Source organism: Syngnathus scovelli, chromosome 1, assembly GCF_024217435.2.
Source record: "Syngnathus scovelli strain Florida chromosome 1, RoL_Ssco_1.2, whole genome shotgun sequence".
In the NCBI taxonomy this organism is placed as follows: Eukaryota; Metazoa; Chordata; class Actinopteri; order Syngnathiformes; family Syngnathidae; genus Syngnathus; species Syngnathus scovelli.
The window spans coordinates 24214708-24234442 of record NC_090847.1 but is presented as its reverse complement, the minus strand read 5'-3'; the positions used below and the strand labels follow the sequence as shown (position 1 = coordinate 24234442).

Genomic DNA, 19735 nt, shown 5'->3' with positions numbered 1-19735 from the left:
GATTTTGAAATTGCCCCCAGACATCTTTTTAGCGTTCAAAAGTAGGACATGTGCGGGAAAAAGAGGACGAAAATATACAATTTTGAAGCCTGGCACCTGGACCCATAACACAAATGAACAAATCGGGAAACCAGTTAAAATTCCTTGCACATTTGTTTTGAAAAGAGCCAAGGGCTGTGATTATTTTCTGTACAGGAAGTCAACCATATTGTTATCAAGCCATGTTGTGCCCACAAGTTATCTGCTGAGCACTGACACTTTTCAATGGGAAAACAATACCAGCCATCTGTTTTTGTGGGCTTTCGATTCGAGCCAAATTTAATCAAGTCGATATTGTCCCGATTGTGAAAGATAAGGCTGGCAAAATAAATAGCAAAGACAAATCATCTTTGCTCGCAAGTTAAACAAATCATCCTATGGATTTGTGTGTTTATTGATGTCTCTTTGATGAGGTTTTTGATCATATAATTCATGAGACATTTTTGTTCATGAAGAAACACTTATTGTAAAAAGGGCTGTAAGAAGTTATTATGTTAAATTATAATGAGTATTTATCATTTATAATTTCATTACAATGTACATCATTTTCAATGATTAATTATATTTAGATTAAAAAAACGAGAAATATCTTTATAATAGAGGCGCTAAGAACTATCAGTTGTATAAAGGGCTGTAAGAAATAATTATTCATAATATGTCTCAATAATATCAATAATGATAAGAAATAGTTTAGTTAGGAAGAGTGCAGTTTCGTAAAGTAGTGCTTTACAAGTTCATGTGAAGTTCAGCAAGTTCGGCAGGATTCACGGCCAACAAAGAAGTTACTTTGTACACGGTGGTTGTTGTTGCATGATACGTTGTTTTCGTGTTACTTTGTATCGTTATGTGGCGTGGAGAAATGGCGGACGTTTGAAACGTGTGGCTGGCTGCCTGCCGTCCGTCGCCCGTCATTCCTATTTCTCACATCCACCACTAGAGGTCTCCCCAGAGCACCGAGATGCGCTCGTCCGTTTGAGTGAGCGTGCCCTTTGAAGGAGCATAGTAGAGCGGCACAGTTTGTCAATTTCGACTCCCGCTATAGGCCCTATGTAATTACTTCAAAGTCAAGTTGCTCGTATATTCTGACAGAGCAGCAGCCAACATAAACAAATGGAAAGACCAAGACTGGCAAAGGTACGAAGAAAGCCATGGCGCTCACTCGAGCAAGAGTGACGTCATCAAAGTTGTACACAGCGACAGCATCCGAATAATTCAAAAGTTCACAAGAGCTAGTCTTTGTGCTCAGAATTGGATACATTGCAATAAAGTGTTTTGATCTCAGGCACCGTAACGTTTTGACAAGAGTAGAAGCAGATGCAGTCATGCGAACTCACAGTACAGTACATTTCATCACGTTGTCGACAGCGGTATTGTTTTAGCACTGAACTCCGTTGAACTGACTGTTTTGAATGGACTCAATTGCTTACCTGACACGCATGTCCAATATAGGACAAGTATGAGAATAGACCACTCGAGTGCCTCCCACATCTTGGAGAGAGAGGGCGAAAAAAATCGCCTCACTGAGGGTCGCAGCGATTGCAGTCAGGAGAAGAGAAACGATAAGTCGCCTTATTGACAAAGGCTTGTGGATTCCAGTCAGAAGAAACAAATGGATGGACGTTTGGCGTGCCTGCTCCAAGCCAGAGGCAAGCCAAGCCCACACGCCAACCACGTCACATAGCACAAAATGTGGGAGTGGCGAGCGCGTGTGACGGACGCACTGTAGCCTTTGATTGCTTTATTTTTTTTGTTACTTTGTAAATGTTCTGGTGTATGCGTGAACAACAGCAAGAAGCAGTCAATTCATTTAACAGTAAATCAAAATCATGAAATCCAAGCACGAGAGTGGGAATGAAATGAGGTGTAATTCAATGTATTCATTTAACAGTAAATCGAAATCATGAAATCCAAGCATGAAAGTGGGAATGAAATGAGGTGTCACTGCATTTGTGTTCAAAGTCAAAGTCTGCTTTATTGTCAATTTCTTCACATGCCAAGACACACAAAGAGAACGAAATTACGTTCCCACTATCCCACGGTGACAAGACATAGTACACAATATACATACAAGTAAACAACACAAAAAATATATAAAAACAAGAAGGCACAAACAATGAATAAATAGGAGTGATGAATAAATCATAAATAAACAAAACACAATAAATAAGAGGAGCAAAAATGGAGCAAGTGTGCAAACAGCAGACAGTCAGAATATGGCTCAAAAGCACAGGACGCTACGCAGAAGGGGGGAGAGAGTTCAGCATCGTAACAGCCTGGAGTACGAAGCTGTTGGTGAGTCTGGTGGTGCAGGAGCGCAGAGGGCAGAAGATCAAACTAAGAGTGAGCGGGGTGACTCACATCACTCACAATCGTTGTTGCCTTGCAGGTGAGATGGGAGGTGAAGCACCATCAAATCCTACCGGCTGTGTTCACTATGCGCTGCAGGGCCTTCAAGTTGTAGCCACCCCACACAGCGATACAACTGGAGAGGACGCTCTCAATGGTGCCACGGTAGAACGTAGTCATGACGGCTGGAGGAGCACTTGCTCGCCTGAGTTTCCGCAGGAAGTCTAGGCGTCGCTGAGCTTCCTTCGCCAGTGATGCAGTGTTGGTGGTCCAGGAGAGGTCTTCACTGGTGTGCACCCCCAGGAATCTGGTGCTGCTCACTCTCTCCACCACAGCACCGTCGATGGTCAGTGGCAGGTGTTGGGTGTAACCCTTCCGGAAGTCAACAACAATCTCCTTGGTCTTGCTGACGTTCAGCAGGAGGTTGTTGTCCCTGCACCATGTGGCCAGAAGGACAACCTCCGACCTGTATTGAGTCTTGTCGCCCTTGGTGATGAGACCCACCAGCAGCAGCAGCAGTAGTAGCCGTAGTAGTAGTAGTCGTAGTAGTAGTAATAGTAAGAGTAGCAGTAGCAGAAGTAGTAGTAGTAGAAGCAGTAGTAGAAGAAGAAGCAGTAGTAGTACTAATACGTATTATTATTTTGTGATTGAGTAAATATTGTTTGGGAGCAAATGGAGTAACATTAAAGTTCTCATCAATAAATGTTATGAAAACAATCAGAGACAAAGGGCAGCCTGGGCACAAAGAGAACAAAATCTGAGACAAAGGGCGCAAAAAAAACCCATTTAGATCTGAATTTCTACATAAATCTAGGAAATAGATTCTTTGAAGAATTACAATTAATTTTGACAGTTTCAGCCTTCACAGCTGTTACAGGCAGGTGGGGTGGAGACAGGCAAAATCATTGAAATTGTTACTGTAGGAGAACTTCACTGAAGGGGCAACATTTGTTTCTTCTGGATCACTTTATTCCCAAAATGTTCAACCAAACAAGTTTTATGCCAATTGTGTAATTAAAAAAAGATACATCTTGGAATCTCTGTCATTATGTACAGGAAATACAATAACGTTTGAAAAACAAAAGTAAATCCCTGCACCGTAACACAAAAATTTGGAGAACAAAAAACAGGTTACAGCTCACCCTTAGAAACAAGCGCTCATTCACACACATACAGACAGTAGGACATGAATCATTTATAAAATTCCACACATGCATACTGGTCATTTCTGCCTGGATGGTCCATGCCTCATTTTGTTTCATTCTCCCAGACATGACGTCCACGAGGGTCAACCTCTGAGACTTTTGCTCATGATATTGGAAGTATTGCAGTTACACAGGAATGTGTCATGGCGAGAAGAAACTGCATGTCAATGAGTGAGGAAAATGTCCATTTCATTAAAGCAGAACTACAAGGGATTTGTTCTGTCACCTGAGACAAACAAACAAACAAAAAAACAAAAAATGGGCCATCCATATATAGTAGTTTAAAATAAAAGAACATACGAAACTATTTAAGTTACTATGCTGGAAACAAAAGTGCAAAGCATGAACAAATTCCAACATTTAGAACAAACATACCGAGAAAAAGAGAAAAATTCAACCCTGAGTCTTATCAGAGCAACTGGAGCCTCTGACACTTGACATCGCACTACGACCGTCAGCGGGAAAACGCAATCCATAAAAACACGGGGCTTGTTTCTTTTTCTTGCAGCGTGACACCAGTGGCATGACAGAAGAGTGACGACAAGCAAGTGACAAGCAGCGGTTGGTTTGAGTGGTCCCAGGCGGCAGTTGCCCCCCCCCCCCCCTCTCACTTGCAGTAGATTGGCAACTGCCTTCAAAGTGGGCATCTCATCATGAGTAGATGGTGATGACTTCGCTTCCTCCACCTCGGACCAGCAGAACACGCTCCAAACCCTCGGTGAGAACCTCCAGGAACTCCATGTCTGCTCAGTGAGTCACGGACGCCCAAACATTCACGCAGACACTCAACCTCTCTGAGCACAAAACAAACCACCAAAAGGATTAAGGATACAGTTCTCATCTCCGTCCGGGTTCTTGGGTGGTCCCGGCATGTTGAGGAGGACTACTCTGGCATCGTGGGATTTGTTGACAATGACTTCGTTGAGCTTGACGGCCGTGTGCATCCTCCTCACGTTGGAATGGTCACTGAAGAAAAAGACATCCTGGATGATGCATGTGCGGAGGGGAGGAGCGACGTATGAACACTGACGGTCGGATGCTGAGCATGTCTCTGAAGCCCTCGGGCGTGGAGCATCCAGAGTGCGCTGCCCGGTACTGCGACGCCTTCTCTTTGGTCCAGGTCATTTGAACGCGACGGTGGCGCTCGGACAAGGAACCGTCGCCGGCCGCCGCTCGCTCCCGCTCGCCGCCGTCCGTTTCGTCGTCCTCGTCTGAGCCGATGCTGGTCAGTCGCAACATGGAGTTGCGGTCCTTGACCAGCTGAGCCTGGCCCGCGGGTCACAAGATAAAGTGGCAACGTCAGGTCATAGGTTTCTCTTGGACTTGTCTGCCTCAGCCCTGGCTCTCCCGCAAATTGGCGCGCGACACATACTGTCTCGCTAGCTCAACTACATCACATCTACAGTACTAATGCGTGGGCCTTCGAGTGGATATTAAAGCTAACTCCTCAAATCGCTCGCCATAATTCCGTAGAGGCAATCTACTTGGACTAGCTGATGGCTGGCTACTCACATCATCAAAACTCCAGCGCACCCGCTGAGGAAATCCAGCGGCGAGAAGGAAGCCAACATTTGAAAAATGTAAGGGTCAGGCGGGTGGAAATATTGCCCGCACTTAGCCGCGCGGCCTTACCTCTCGCTCACGGTCCGATTTGGAAAGCCGCATCTGGCGGAGCATCTGCGACCTCTGCTCCATCATCAGGGTCCTCTCGTAAGTGTAGGCGCTGATGTCGCTGTCGTGCTGGGACAGCAAAAAGATGCGTTTAGTTGATGCCCTCCAAATTAAGAAGAGCAGCGGTGGCTCACCATCTCAACGACTTCCACCTCGGCCTCGATTCGTAAGTGATAGAGGAACGTCGCTAGGTCCTTCTTCATTTGGATGGAATTGTCCTCCATCTGGGCCACGGTAAAGATGCGCATCCCGCACTTTCGCCATACCTACTCCAGGCCAGGGAGAGAAGAACACAGCAAGGTGAATAGAGTTTGCTGGACAACTGTTTTTTTTTTTTTTTTTTTTTTAATGGCAAATGTTAATCGGCGACTAATGTATTGTGCGGCCGGCACCTTGTGCTGGCGTAGCAGGAAGGGCAGCAGCATCAGCATCCCACCGTCGTGCACGATCCACCACACGTCCATGTAGCCGTCGGCGCACGGCTCGTTGTTGTTGGGAAAGAGGGAGATGTTTTTCGGCACCAGCAAGGCCAGGTGAGCGGCCGTGGTGACGCGCACTGTGTCTGGAGGGAGGACAGGGGGCGCCGTCAGACTCTCAATTGCAAGACAGTGGTGGGATGTACAAATCTTTTAGTAGCAAATCTTTTAGTAGCAGGCAGCTGTTCTTTCGGCGCATATTATTGAAGCCGCGCAACTTAGTCAGCAACAGTTCAGAATTGTAAATGCCATAAATGGGAGAAGAGATAGTATTTGTGTTGTAGGTAAGCAACAGTGAGAAAAGGACACACAAACACACAGACACACAGACACACACACACATACAGACTCGAGTAAGAGTATGTTCGAGTGAGAGGAGCGAGAAGCAGCACTCACGGATGAAGGTCTTCCAGGACTGCGGATCTTCGCTCTGCCTCCAGGCATGAGGCCATCCCATCACCACGGTGTTGGGCTTCATCCCCCCCAGACCGCTGGACTGGATCATATGACTGATGCCTTCACGTGCCTTCTGTGCGACGATGCACTGGCAGAAGCCTTTGACCCGCTCCTTGTCCATCAGAAGCTTTAGGGTCTGACAAGATGAATTTTATTTGTGTTAATCAAGAAGCAGGACCTTGTAGTCCAGAAATCAAACCCTGGCCGACGAGATCTCACCTGTTCCGCCGCCAATGCCTCTCCGTAGCTGTGAAGGAAGTTGCCGGAAACCACCGTGCCCACGATGGTCAGGCCTTTTCCTGCCTTCAGTTGGCTGGCAAAGGTCAGCAGGCGCGGAGACTTGACGTGCGCGTCTTCATCCAGTTTGAGTAAAACCAACAGCTGCGGCCTGCAGGAGACAGGTCTTGAATTGGAGCCCGAATCAATTCTTGCCGTCTTCACCTCACGGGGAGAATTGTGTACCTCCAGTTTTTAGTGTGAGGTGGGCCTTCTTCCAACCGCAAGAGGGCGTAGCGGGCGGCGCTGAGCGAGAGTCCGCGGATTCCATCTCCCCACTCCTTCTCTGCTCTAGATTGCAATACAGGACAGACAGTCATGTTACCCATTGCTCATAATTCAGTGAATTATGTGTTTAAATGTGTTTCTAATCGCTGTGTCACAAGACTTTAAATATGAAGTGGCATAAATGCTACAAAAACATGCGTAGGGAGAATTTCTCAAGGGTGCTGTATTTCTTTATTGCAAATTTCACTTACTCCGAGGGTGGCTAGAAACGTTAACCCCAGCGATGGAGGGGGGATTACTGTAGTGTAAAAGTGTCAAATTGAAAATATAAGCAATGTTTTGGTGTAACGTTGAGGAGGCTTGGCTAAATGTTGCCCATGACCACATTTTGTTCAACGTGAGCAACTGTTGTCAGCTCTCTTAGCCTTGAGTCTAGGTACCACTATAAAGTGAAGGTAACCCTGAACGGCACATGCCATCGCCATGGAAACATACCCGTGGTACTCGATGTACTTGTAGATCATGCCTGCAATCACTATGGCAACGATTGCATAGTACCAGGAGGAGATGAACATGAGCGCCAGGCAGATGGTCATCCCCAAAAATGACAAGGTCCTTGACACACACACACACACACACACACACACACAAGCACAGACACGGTGAGTGTGTGTGGATCCACAGCCAACGCAGCGGCTGCGGCGCACACACCAGTGGTAGTAGGAAAAGCGTGGTCGCCAGTTGGGCGTCCTCAGGAGGGTCTGCAGGGCGCAGGCCAGGTTGACAAACAGGTAGCACATCAAGAAGAACCTGGACAGAGAAGAAGATTGACAGCTCTGACGACCAATGACGTGACACGAGAGGGGTTGGGACGTCTCACATGGTCAGGATTGGCGCCACCAGGTCCAGAGAGGCAATGAGGATGCCCAGCTCAGCGATGAGGGCCGTCAGCAGCAGCGCCCAGGTGGGTTCGCCGTTGGCTTTACCGTGACCGAACATCTGACGCACACCAGCAAAAGCGGGTCAGCACATTGCCTAACACGCATGCTGAGAATGTCCGACAGTGTAAGTTCCAACCCGAAGAAAGGGAATAATGTTGTCTTTGGCGATAGCCTGCAGAAGCCTTGGAGCACCCGTCAACGACTGGAGACCCGCGCCACACGTGGAGAAGAAGGATCCCACCACAATGACCCAAGGAGTGGGCCAGGCTAACGTGGCCACTACCAAATTCCCTCGGACAGAGTCTCCAAACCTGCGGGAAATGACAAAGTTCAAAAACATCTCTCTTACACAGGGAGACACGTAACGAAAGGAACCAACTTGTCTCTGAGGACCACACCGTCAATGCAGGCGCCAAATAAAACAACGCTGCTGAGGTCTGGGTAAAGGAAACTCAGGAAAACGTCAAACCTTTAAAGGTCAGCTCAAACATAATTCTTTAGCGTAGCATCTACTAGCGACATGCTAATGCTAATTTAACACAAACGGAGCGGCAATACATGTAGAAAGACAATATTACAACAGTCAGTCACATATTCCTTATCCTCCGTGAGGAATGAGTCATATTAGTGCCGTACTGATAAGCGGAGTGGAGTTGTGATGTTGCCACGAACAGTACAGTATATCTGTCTGTTCCGAGGTGGACGCATCATGCACATCAAGAAGGGTAGCACAATAACAGCGCGTCGGAGTGAATGAAATTCACACTGCACTGTGCTCTAATGGAAGGATACAAATAAAGGAGGTGGTGAGGATAGCAAGGATGGTCCCGATGGGGATGGACCGCTGGGCGTCTTTTAGGTCCCCTGACCGATTCGAACCGGCCATGATTCCTGTGGAAGACAAGTAAACGCCTCAAAATGAGCAAGCTTCAGGAAAACCCTCCTCTACCTCTTAATGGGGATGGGTGAGTGCCAAGAGTGAAAATAAAGAAAATATTTACCTGTGACGGAGGGGAAGAAGATTCCCACCAGGAGGGTGAAGGAGGTGGTGATGTCAGCAAAGACGTAAGGCTGCTGTGTGGACGGCGAACGCGCTCCCTGGGAGGAGCTCAAAGAGCCTTTCTCCACCACGTCTCCTTTGCCAAGGTATGAGCTCCACAGGTTCTCTGCGCCGCAAAGGAGGAACGTCACGCGCCATCACGGCCAAAACGGCTACCAATGCGTGTGGCGTTACCGGAGATGATCCCGCTGGCCAAACCAGGGATACCGTCGATGCGGGAGAAGTTATTGGCTGCAAAGTAGTCGTCACAGGAGGAGTTGAGTTCGACACTCTGGCAGAAGCGGCTCCACAAGTATGTGGTATTCTCGCCGGGACTGGGGACCAGCTCCGTTGTCGCCAGAGTCGTGGTGTTTCCGTCCGCTGGAAAAAATGGTGAAATGTTTGTCACCTTTGCAGGCCTCCTTAGCGTGCAAACGACGGTGCACAACATCAAAACGCACCGCCGCCAAGCGTCTCATTGGTCACCTCCCTCTCGGCGGACAGCGGGACGGTTTTAGCGCACTGGTGGTCGACGAGGTCGTGGCCGTTGATGGTTCGGTTTCCGAGCGTACATACCCTGCAAAGATCAAGTTCGGGTAAATTTCAGTGGGAATTTTAAGAGTAGTTCAAATTGGAAACCTTCCATTTATGAATGAAATCATCGCGGTAATCTTACGTCGCGCTTAGCCACAAATGTCAAGCATTTTGATGAGACAACGCACCGGCGACGGGACGGCAGTACGTACGGGAAATTGGGCGGCCTGAAAGCGGAGACCAGCGCGCCCACGTAAATGGAGACGATGGAGACGATGACGCAGGCCAGGAAGACAGAGGCCAGTTTGTTGACGTACTTTACGCCCACAAAGACCAGCAGGGACATGAGGAGGAGGCAGACGGAGCCGTAGACACGCATGTTGTTCAACATGGCCGCACCCTCGCCCTCCAGCCCCTTGGCGGTGAAGATGGCCGCCTCAGGGGCGATGTACATCTGGAGGAGGAGACGAGGGAGTGTTGTGGTCTGTGAGCGAGGACTTGGCAAAAACGAGCAACCCACCAGCAGGATCTCGACGGCTCCGAGGATATACATGGCCCCTGCAAAGGTGGTACCCAGGTAGAAGCACAGACCCACCGCCCCCCCAAACTCCGGACCCAGAGAGCGGCTGATCATGAAGTAGGAACCGCCGGCTGCAGGGGAAAAAAGTAAGGTCAGTTATTAACATACAGTTGCAGTATCTAGACTAGACCTACGTAGTGAACAAAGAATGATCTGGGGTTACCTGGAACCACTCCATTGGTGGCAATGGCACTCATGGATATGGCGGTCAGCATTGTCTGGAGGCACAAAAAGAGGTCAAAGAGGGTGAGACTGCTCTTCACCCCCTTTGGCGAAAGTCTGCGGCACTCACGCAGCAGCAGCAGATGAAGACGATGCAGAGGCCCTGCAACACGCCGGCGGTCCCCACCACCCAGGTCAAACGTAGGAACAAGATGACGCCAAAGATGTTCTGCAGGCACGGCAGGTACACGCCCATGAAGGTTCCCATGCGTGGTGACTGTGGAGAGCCGCCAGAGCATACCAAATAAGCTCCCGGTGTCCAATTCTGCTCATTCTGATAATATTTACTTCCACAAAAGATTGAAAAATGCCAACCTGCTTTATGGGGCACATTTTAAGAAGTAGTAATGACGAGAAAATGAAGCTTCAGTTTCAAAATCGCTTCATGAACCAGTTTTTTTTTTTTTTTTTTTTAGACCACTCTCGATGGCACTCTTAGTTTAATCCAAGGAGCTTTAGAAAACGGCAGGTCAGCTCAATGCTGAACAGAGTGCCATCTAAGAGTTCCACAGGGTGAGGAAAGTTTCGCTATAATCCATTGGAGCGACACTTTGAAGTACCTTGGCCTTCTTCTTCTCATTGTTGCTCTCGGCCTCCTCGTGCTCCTTGGCGCCCTGCATCAGGTTGGTATAATTGGCCAGACGACTGAGCAGGGACGAAACTTTGGGCCGCGTGTCCATTTCCTCCTGCGAGCAGCGGGAAGACGATGACGTCCGAGACTCGAGGAATGAGACGAGCTACCGGAATGGGACCCAAACCTCAAACAAGGCCAAGTTCCTGTCATAGAAGTCGTCATCATCCGCGCCGTGGCTGTTGTTGATGTACACGCTAGACAGTTTGGAATTTCCATCCCCTGCAAGACAGAGCACAACAAACGTAAACACAACAAGCCTCCTTCCCCTTGGTGCCTCCCGTCAGCCAACTACCAAGGTGTGAATGTAAACACAACGCTAGTTAATTAATATTAGGCCGCCGCACGGCTCAACGCTTACACAAGAAGCAACACTCGTTCTTGGAAATCTGTTCCTCAACGCTATTTGGTTGTTTTTTTTCGAACAATATAGCGATTTTGTCAAGAATTTGACAGATTCACCTGTCTAAAAGAATCTTCTAAATGAGAGAGGATGGGAAGGCAAAAAAACCCCAGAACAGATCAAATGACAGGCTGAGGTCAGCCGACCTGCATGGGATTCATGTGGCATCACTGCGAGGGGGGGCGCCGCGCTGCCTCGCTACTCCAAAATTTTTGTTCCCGACTGAGCGCCGCACGTGGGGAAACTTGAAGCTCAGTGGGATTAAGCGGCTCAATTCCTACTTATGGAAGCTTATTATGTAGCGACGGTGTGGGGCGGCCTTGTTACTATAGACACGCACGAGTTGTTCTTTCAAGCGCGGAAGTGAAAGTGTCAGCTGACTGTCTCACGAGTAGACGACGGCGGATTTTGCAGACTCTTGTCTTAAACGCTGAGTCAGGGAAGCAAAAGGAGAGTTTCTTGGGCAAAACAAAAGGCCAGTTTCTCCATTCGATAGCTAATGCGGTTGAATTCTGTTCTTTTTCCGCGGGTAGTTGCAGCCGAGTGGTTACGAACGGCGCCTGCCACCGCCTCTGAGCGAGGTGGCGAAACTTCAAGAAAGTCATTTCTGGAAAAGGCACAATGGGCAAAACTCAGAACAGGGAGGAAGTTCAGTGCTTTGGGTTACACTCGTGTGACAACTAACAAATCCTGACCGAGCAACCGGCACATCTCCTAAAATCCAGATTACATTCCAGATTAGTAGGCCAGTTCACACTTGGGGATTATTCTATGTGCACGTCCTCACCTTGCTCCATGTTACTGCGGTCCGGCGTTTCCGTGCCGCCTCCTCCTGTCGGTGCCACCACTCCCATCGATGAGTCGCTGGGCGGCTCGCTTCGGCTGACGCTTTCCCGGGAGCCGAAGCGCACGTGGTTGCCGGAGCGGGAGCTGATTTCGGGCGACGTGTCCGACAGCCCGGGGTGGTCCTCCGCCTTGGTGGGCGTCACGGTGAACCTCACTGACGTCATGGCGAAGCCCGAGTGGGGTGTGGGGTCGGGAAGTTCGGTGCGAGCGAAGGGAGGGCGGCTGGTGGGCGCGCAGGCTAGCGAGCGTGGTTGAATCTAACTGAGTTTAGCTGATGCTTGTGGAAGAGGGAACGATTGCCGGTATAATTATTTCTTTGACAGTCGCCATTCTCCATCGAGGCGACGTAATTGGCCAGCACCAAGCTTAAGTGCCCAAGAGCGCTTTCCTTAAGGGCTGTCACTATCAAATATTTTAACAATCTATATTTTTGTTGATCAATAGAATAATCGGATTAAAAAGTAAAATTGTACATTTACATTTGTTTTTTCAAATTTTACAAACCGATTACTGTTTTTTGCAATTGTTTAATAATTAAACTTAGTCTAATAAACAAAAAGGAAAGAGCTACTAATTGATGCGAGTGAAGGCCTCTTCATTTGAAACACACTTCTGAGGCTGCTTCAGGTTCAGCGACACGTCATTCATACGACGGCTTCAAATTTCCATTACTTCCATCACATGAAACTGGAAAATTGATTACTGGTTTTGTCAAGTGAGAAAGTAGACTAAAACCTTATATTTTAAAATATATTATTTATATTTACATATGTTAACATATTATTAGAATATTGGGCTAATATGGCTGCTTTCATTAACGGACTACACAAATCAGAGAATATTTGTTGAACGAGCTAAAATTCGGAGGATTTGGAACGTTAAAATAAATCTGGCTCTAAATGATTAATTGATAAATAAAATAGTGATTGAGTAATTTCACAATTGTTTTTTGAGTAATTGACTAAAAGTGGCGCTTTGCTTTAAGCCAATTTGCTAAGCGTGTGCCTTTTCTACCGGGGCAGGGGCAAGGGTCAAGGATTGAAGGGGATGGAGCAGGAGAACAAGAGCAGAGGGAAAGACAGAAAGCAAGAAAGGAAAAGAATAACAGCATTATTGTCACAATATATACCATATCAAACATAATTTTGCCATGCTTTCATAGAGGACAACATCTAATGGAAATATTTACAGATGTGAGTCTGAAATTGACACACGATTAATCAATTATTAATATATCTACCGACTATCGAGCCCCCCCCCCCCCAAAAAAAAAAAAATCAAACACTGAAATATTTAAAGACTTTTCTCCAAGAGAGTACAATACCACATACTTCTTGTTTTGTACAGGTTGCCAATAATTTGCATTGGAACCAAAACTCAAAATTCACTTTAAAGGCTCTTTAATGGAGTGACTTTATTCATGACATCCTAACAGGTTCACACACATAGGCAAATGACTCACCAAGGTATCTACACAAAGCATCTCAAAAAATAACCAGGGTCAACCTGGCTCCAACCGGTCGGACCAGTTGCTGCTTGCTGCTTTGTTTCATAACTCGATGTTTCCGAAGAGGAAACAGCGGCTGGATGCCTTTTACCCTTTTTTTGGTCTTGTTTTGGGAATGAAAACAGTTGTGGAATGGGGGGGGGGGGGGGGGGGTGTTAGGGTTGGGGGGGGGGGTCTACTGACCAACACCTTGCTTGGCATTTTAACCCCAAGGAACATCAACCTCTGGCAGATGCATTCATTTGGATGGCTCCTAATGTAAACGGTGCTTAAAGTAAATAAAAATGGAGCATGGAACAACATGTGTGCACATTGTCAAATTAGATGGTCCACATTTATGATGTCGCCTTCATTCACTTGTCAGGTATAAGTGCATTAAATGATCAAGATGAACAATCATCAAATTTAATGTAAATACTAGAGCTGCTAAATATAATATTATATTCAATATATATATAATAAAAAATATCAATATTGCAAAATTGGCCCATGCCAAAGTCAAAGTCAAAGTCAGCTTTATTGTCAATTTCTCCACATGCCAAAGACACACAAAGAAACCGAAATTTCGTTCCCCCCTATCCCACGGTGACAAGACATGGCTCACAACAGACAAACAAGTAAACAAGTATAACAAAAGCGTGCTGAATAAATAATGAATAAATAACACTACACAACAAATAAATAAATAAATATGAGGAGCAAAAAAAAAAAATATTGAAAGATATGTAATAAGATTCTTATGAAATTGTATGCTTTTGCCTAAAATTGACCAGTCAGACACAAATAAATAAATTGCATTTCAATAGTTAAATATTAGCTGAGGCAATTACTAATAATTAGCTAAGAAAATATTGAGTTGTCTTATCATCCCACGTAAAAAAAAAAATTCATTCTTTAATAAATAATTTGGGAAAAAAAGGTATGTGTTAAATATTGCGATATCGATATAGCTCGATTCATAAACCATATCGCAGCCGTAGTACTGTACTGTACCGTATATATCATCAGTGCGGCAGCATTGGTGGTTATGTGAACGTTACATTTTGTACACCAAAACGTAAGATTCCAGTACTCATGTAATAAATGACACATTAACAAACCTATGAATGAATGAATGAATGAATGAATATGTCCGTAATGGCTTAATTAATGAGTAACACGAACGAACCCTAAGCAAGCTGCTTGCCATGCTCGGCATAATAATACTTTTTTGAAATATTTTGGAAAACATTTTCAAAATATGACAATAGAGCCCAGTGTTCAAAGGATGAGAAATCAAGAATGTCGCAACAGCTGCTCGCTTGTACGTCTTTGTGGCGACAGAATGGATTGCGGTGGGAGATGCGGACATTTAAGACCAGCTGCAACCAGTTTACAGCTTTGCGTCTTTCGTTGCCAAGCTTGTTTTTTCTTTTCTTTTCTTTTAATCGACAATGAGCGTCAAAAAATGAAGAGAGGAACACAGAAACGCCGGTCGCCTGGCTGGGTTGGCAGGTTCCAGCCCGGTGCCAACCAGCACTATGCTAACGTTAGCCACCGATTTACCCATGCCGCGCGAGACTGTCAACTGTCAACCGCCGTGACACACAACGCAAGCGGTGCGTAAGACTCATACCTGGATTTGGTGATGTGGACGCTCGACCGAGTTGTTCCACGCTCGGACGGCTGTGGAAGCGGGGGGCTCCTCTCGGCAGTTTATCGACTCCTTATTGTCCAGTCGAGAAGCAAAACTGTCTATTTTGTCCCTTGCAAATCACCGTCCCTTACTCCCCGACCGCAACCTCGCGCATGCGCAGTAGCAAAAAGGAAACTACATGACATTTTGCTAGACAGACACAAAAGCTGTTGTAAAAATGTTTATTTAAATTCAAAGTCCCTTTTATTCCTCCCAAAACTAGAAAAAAACAGATTGATTAAAAAAAAAAAAAACTAAAGAGAACGAACAGGTGAACATGTGGGCAAAGAAAATAAATGACATTTCTCTATAAATGAAGCTTTCCTTATAAAAATACATTTACAATAACATTTTTTGCACAAGTTGCCTGTATAAAAATATTCTCAGATAAAACATTAACATTTATGGTAAAGGCGAGTACACAAAAATGCAACAATGTTTAGTTAGAATGATTGTGTCTTAAAGTGTCTCTTTGCACTAGCATAAAACAAAGTCTGCAATTGAGTGATTTAAAAACCGAACATGAAGCTTTACATCACTTTTTTGTACCCATTGAGCATGTTTCCATTGTTATTGACCGGCAAATGGCATGCAGCCTGGTTCGGCTGTAGGTGCTCACTCATCACTTTCTGGTAGATCGGGTGGCTTGTCAACATTCGCACAAGGTCATCTGAGGAGCGAGTGGTAAAATACCAAAGTCAATAACAATCTTTGACCACAGAGAACAACGACAAAAATCACATTAGAAAAAAAATACTCTATTAAAAGTCATTAAGTTAGTACCTTGACTTAACCGGCCACCAGTGGTGAACTCCAAGTACAGCTCTGCAGTGTGATTCTGACGTAAGCCAAGCAGCGCCCCCATCAGGCCAGAAAGCTCCTCAGCACTCAGACTTCCCGTCCCCTCCTCATCAAATAACTGCAAGGTCAAAGGCCACTTATTTATCACACTCCCTTTCTATGGCATTTAATCTATGTCCATCAGTCACTATTAAGACGATGCACTTCTTATATCTTATATGTAATGTTTTTCCACTACTCTACGACATTTCTAAACACTAGTAGGACAACTTTGGCAAACTAGAACAACTAAATGTTACCAGTGCAGCAGAACTACACGTTGGTGGTGGGAAAAAAAAGTCTTGGTAATAAGGCACAGTCAGCCTACTAGTGCATTGAATTGTCTTACTAGTGTGAACCAAGAGCGTACTAGTACTAGTGTCGTGAAGATAATTACGTTGAAGGACGTGCACAGGAGAGACTTAATGTCAACGAGTCCAGATAGAGCGGCCATATTCAGATAGATCTGTCTCAGGTCCACTACTTTTTCCTGAAAGCCACAACATAAAGCAGAAGACGCTAAGCTAACACACATCGCGTCACAGAGACGACACGGCAACATCGACCCTTGAGAACCTCGGGGTAGAGGCCGCAGATGCTCGCCGCTGTCTGTCGGTCAGCAAGTCCCAGAAGGCCAGCGAGATCTTCGGTTCCGACCAGCGAGGATCCCGACCGACACCTGTCGATCATTCTCTCCAAAGCGGCTTCTATTTCACTTGTTCGAAGGCTGACACACACGAATTACGGTTGGTTGTTTACGAACATGACGAAATGCGCTAAAAAGAGATACGACTCCCCTTACCCGGCTTTGTGCAGCAGAGTCAGCGCTTCCCTGCCAGGTGATGGCACCGGGAGAGAGAGATGGCCCACTCTTTGGACCGGCACGCCACCTTCCATTATGTAGTCTGTAGCTGGGACACCCAGGGCTCTGAAAGCCGGCGCCAGAACACGTTAGAATTTTCTTTGTGCACATTTTAAACAATTGGTCTACAAATGCTACTTTCCGATAAATAATTACTTAGCCATGTGCTTCTGCACGTTGTCGGCATACAGATTAGGGTTGCTCCGCTCCTCCGGTGAGGGATTGTAGACAGGCAGGAACTGAAGCACAGCAATCTGTTACTCCAAACAGCAAAAAGTCCCCCCACCCCCAACACACACACCTCTATAGTTATGTTGGTATAGAGTTGAGAAGCAGTGTGCCAGAGCGCCTCGATCCTGCAAAACAGACAACAAACATTAGCATTTGCACAAAAAACCCAAGTAGCATCACGAACCCGGCAATAACCTACCATGTTGTGCCTTTGTACGTCCAGCGGACGGTATCCTGAAGCACAGACACGAATTTGAAGATGCCGTTCAAAACAACAACAAAAAACCCGTTCGCTCTGGCAGTATCTTTTTCGTCCAATCAGATTTGAACCTCTGCGTGTTGCTACGTCAATCTGATCCACCTTCACATTCAGTTGTGCTGGCCTATGGAACTTTAACTCTATGATGAAGAGGACTGTTTCTTCAACCAACTGAACTTCTAATTCGCCGGGCTCTTGATGACATCAGCATTTTTCCGTTGTCTGGTTGGTTGGTCAGAGCTAAATCGTTCACACAATCCACTACCCTCCAAATATTTGCGTGGTTAAACAAGCTCTGCAAAATAAACCGCATGCTGACGTCACTCCCCTACTAAAAAAATCCTGATAAAAACACTTTTCATTCCATCCAATTAAAAGCCAGAAATCGTTCAAATTTGCAGGCAGAATTCTGGGTGCGAGATACAGAGGAGCCGACTCACCAACTTGTTAGGGTAGCGCAACAGAACCGGTTGGACCGGGACTCCGCATAGAAAAGCACCTGCCGGTAAAAGAGGGCAAGGAAGGAGAAGCTTGTCAAAGGAGAAAAATGAAATGACTGAATGTAACATTAGGCAAACACTGCGCCCTTTTCCATCCTCATGCCAATCATTCCAGAGGAAGGCCTCAGGCGCTGCATCAGGACTGGATTAAATGACTCCATCAATTCTCCTCACCCGGCTTGAACTTGATCAGAGCGCTGCCGTTCGTAGTGGTCCCTTCGGGAAACATCAGCATCTGACCAGGGATGACACATGCCCAAGAGTCTTAATAGAGGTGGACATGGGTTTGAATGTTTGTGTCGACTCACCTGAGGCCAGAAGCCGTTGGAAGTGATTCTCTCTGTGAGTTGGGCAACAGCCTTTTTCCTGGAATCCGGATCGTTCCTGCTCACCAGCACCGACTGGTTGAACTCCAGGAGAGCTAAGGCAGGAGTAGTTCAACATGCAGGAACACCAGGATTTGTAAAAATAGAAAATTAAGCTTAATAATTACTTAACTTTTGTCACACACGGGGGATGTAACGTTGTTCTAAAAGATCCAGTGACATTCAAACTGGAGTGGACTCAGCACACACACATATCATCTTGTAAAATATTTTACATTTGCATAAGTGAGGTTTAATTTTTGGTACAATGAAGCTAAGATTTAACTTTTTGACGCTATCACTGCGGTGATAGAAACATTCTTTGGGGCTCATTTTATTCAACTGAAACTGACCGGGGTGTGCACACTTGTGCAACCGTATTTAAATTTTTTCACTTGTTCTCAGGGGAAGAAGCCCCCCCTCCCCCTTCAATTGGGTTATAAAGTTTATAGGTGACATGAGTTCTTGAATTTTGGGGGGCAAAGGTAAACAGGGGTGTGTAGACTTTTGTACACATCCTCCATCCAATCCAGCTCACCTCCGATGACGGGCAGGCTGGTGTTCTCTGAGCGAGACACCACGGTGGGTAGGTAGGTGGAGCACAAAACCAGCATGTCCAGAAAGGTGCTGTGGGGCGCTACTACTAGCACGGGGGCCTCCTTCAGGTCAGCCCGGCGACCTTTAACCCGGACCCAGACAAAGCCCAGGGAGAAGAAGACGGCCCGGCTCAGGAACCAGACGCCAGGGTGGAAAAGCCAGCGGCGCCAGCCCACCACGGGTCGGGCGCGATCTTCCGCCGACAAGCCGGCCACTCGTAGGCGGGCCAGAGGCCACATGAGGAGGAAGAACAAGCTCACCAGGACCACCCGAACCGGGAACAAGAAGCTTCCTAAGATCAGACCCTTGGGAAAGAAAAGCCCATTGAGTTTTTAGACATCTAATCCACATTCTATAACATACTGACAAAGGGAGGACGTGTCAATATTTGCAAATGAAATATGGCAGTAATGAAACAGCATTATTCCAACATGGCAGCCATGTTGCACAGGTGAAGTTGTCAAGCAAACACAAACACTCCACCTTGGTCACAGTGGGGCAAGTTGGTTTAAAGTTCTTACCTGGATCCTCTGGAAGCTGCTCATCGTCACCTCGTGAAAGAACGGATTCTTGGACCCATGGACGCGACGCTCCGACTTCTCCATGGTGACGACAGCAAACTCCCTCCTAATAATGCTGTGGCCAGAATTTGAAGATGACGAATCACCAAAGTAAGTGCAACAAAACTCAAGTCACCACCAGCTGAAACCAAAAAGAACTTGTTAAACGAGCGAAGGAAACAAACTGACAGCTGCACGTGAGGAGGTAGGTGTGTGTGTGTATGTGTGTGTGTGCGTGCACACTGCGAGCAAGGTGACGAGAATAAGCGGACGCAGCCTGACACGTCACGACACGCCCCTTTCCTGCTACTTTTATGGTCGAACCGGTCTGAAATACTTTTTTTTTTTTTCTCAGATGCTATTAAACAAATCGCTCATACAACGTCGGGATAGAACACGTCACAGTAAATTCAGAACGAACATTATAAAAATAAATGGCCCTGACA

The 19735-nt window shown here is 46.4% G+C and overlaps 2 protein-coding genes and 1 long non-coding RNA gene across 4 annotated transcripts; 1 reads left to right on the top strand and 2 right to left on the bottom strand.

Moving 5' to 3' along the window:
• Positions 1 to 998: 998 nt before the first annotated feature.
• Positions 999 to 3477, top strand: LOC137840831 (uncharacterized). Its single transcript, XR_011087926.1, has 3 exons — positions 999 to 1173; positions 1489 to 2331; positions 2426 to 3477. It is a non-coding gene; the product is annotated as an uncharacterized lncRNA (long non-coding RNA).
• LOC125981522 (solute carrier family 12 member 6) lies at positions 3333 to 15179 on the bottom strand. 2 transcript variants are annotated; one of them, XM_049741545.1, is made up of 27 exons: positions 15016 to 15179; positions 11835 to 12903; positions 10772 to 10866; positions 10574 to 10699; positions 10084 to 10230; positions 9955 to 10009; positions 9732 to 9862; positions 9424 to 9665; positions 9139 to 9254; positions 8873 to 9058; positions 8640 to 8804; positions 8431 to 8529; positions 8018 to 8075; positions 7775 to 7949; positions 7578 to 7696; positions 7409 to 7507; positions 7193 to 7312; positions 6656 to 6760; positions 6413 to 6581; positions 6134 to 6329; positions 5654 to 5823; positions 5396 to 5527; positions 5223 to 5330; positions 5103 to 5126; positions 4621 to 4856; positions 4423 to 4556; positions 3333 to 4333 (listed from the first exon to the last, which is right to left on the bottom strand). In XM_049741545.1, the coding sequence occupies exons 2-27, from the start codon at positions 12055 to 12057 to the stop codon at positions 4242 to 4244; spliced, it is 3522 nt and encodes a 1173-aa protein (XP_049597502.1). In that variant the 5' UTR covers positions 12058 to 12903; positions 15016 to 15179; the 3' UTR covers positions 3333 to 4241. The 2 variants fall into 2 exon arrangements, with proteins under 2 accessions (XP_049597502.1, XP_049597503.1); XM_049741546.2 differs by lacking the exon at positions 5103 to 5126 and having other exon boundaries at positions 15016 to 15178.
• A 64-nt stretch (positions 15180 to 15243) lies between these two features.
• On the bottom strand, positions 15244 to 19544 carry lpcat4 (lysophosphatidylcholine acyltransferase 4). Its single transcript, XM_049741671.2, has 13 exons — positions 19251 to 19544; positions 18671 to 19034; positions 18076 to 18188; positions 17942 to 18002; positions 17708 to 17766; positions 17208 to 17242; positions 17079 to 17133; positions 16934 to 17016; positions 16718 to 16843; positions 16492 to 16642; positions 16313 to 16405; positions 15859 to 15994; positions 15244 to 15745 (listed from the first exon to the last, which is right to left on the bottom strand). The coding sequence occupies exons 1-13, from the start codon at positions 19332 to 19334 to the stop codon at positions 15606 to 15608; spliced, it is 1500 nt and encodes a 499-aa protein (XP_049597628.1). The 5' UTR covers positions 19335 to 19544; the 3' UTR covers positions 15244 to 15605.
• Positions 19545 to 19735: the final 191 nt, after the last annotated feature.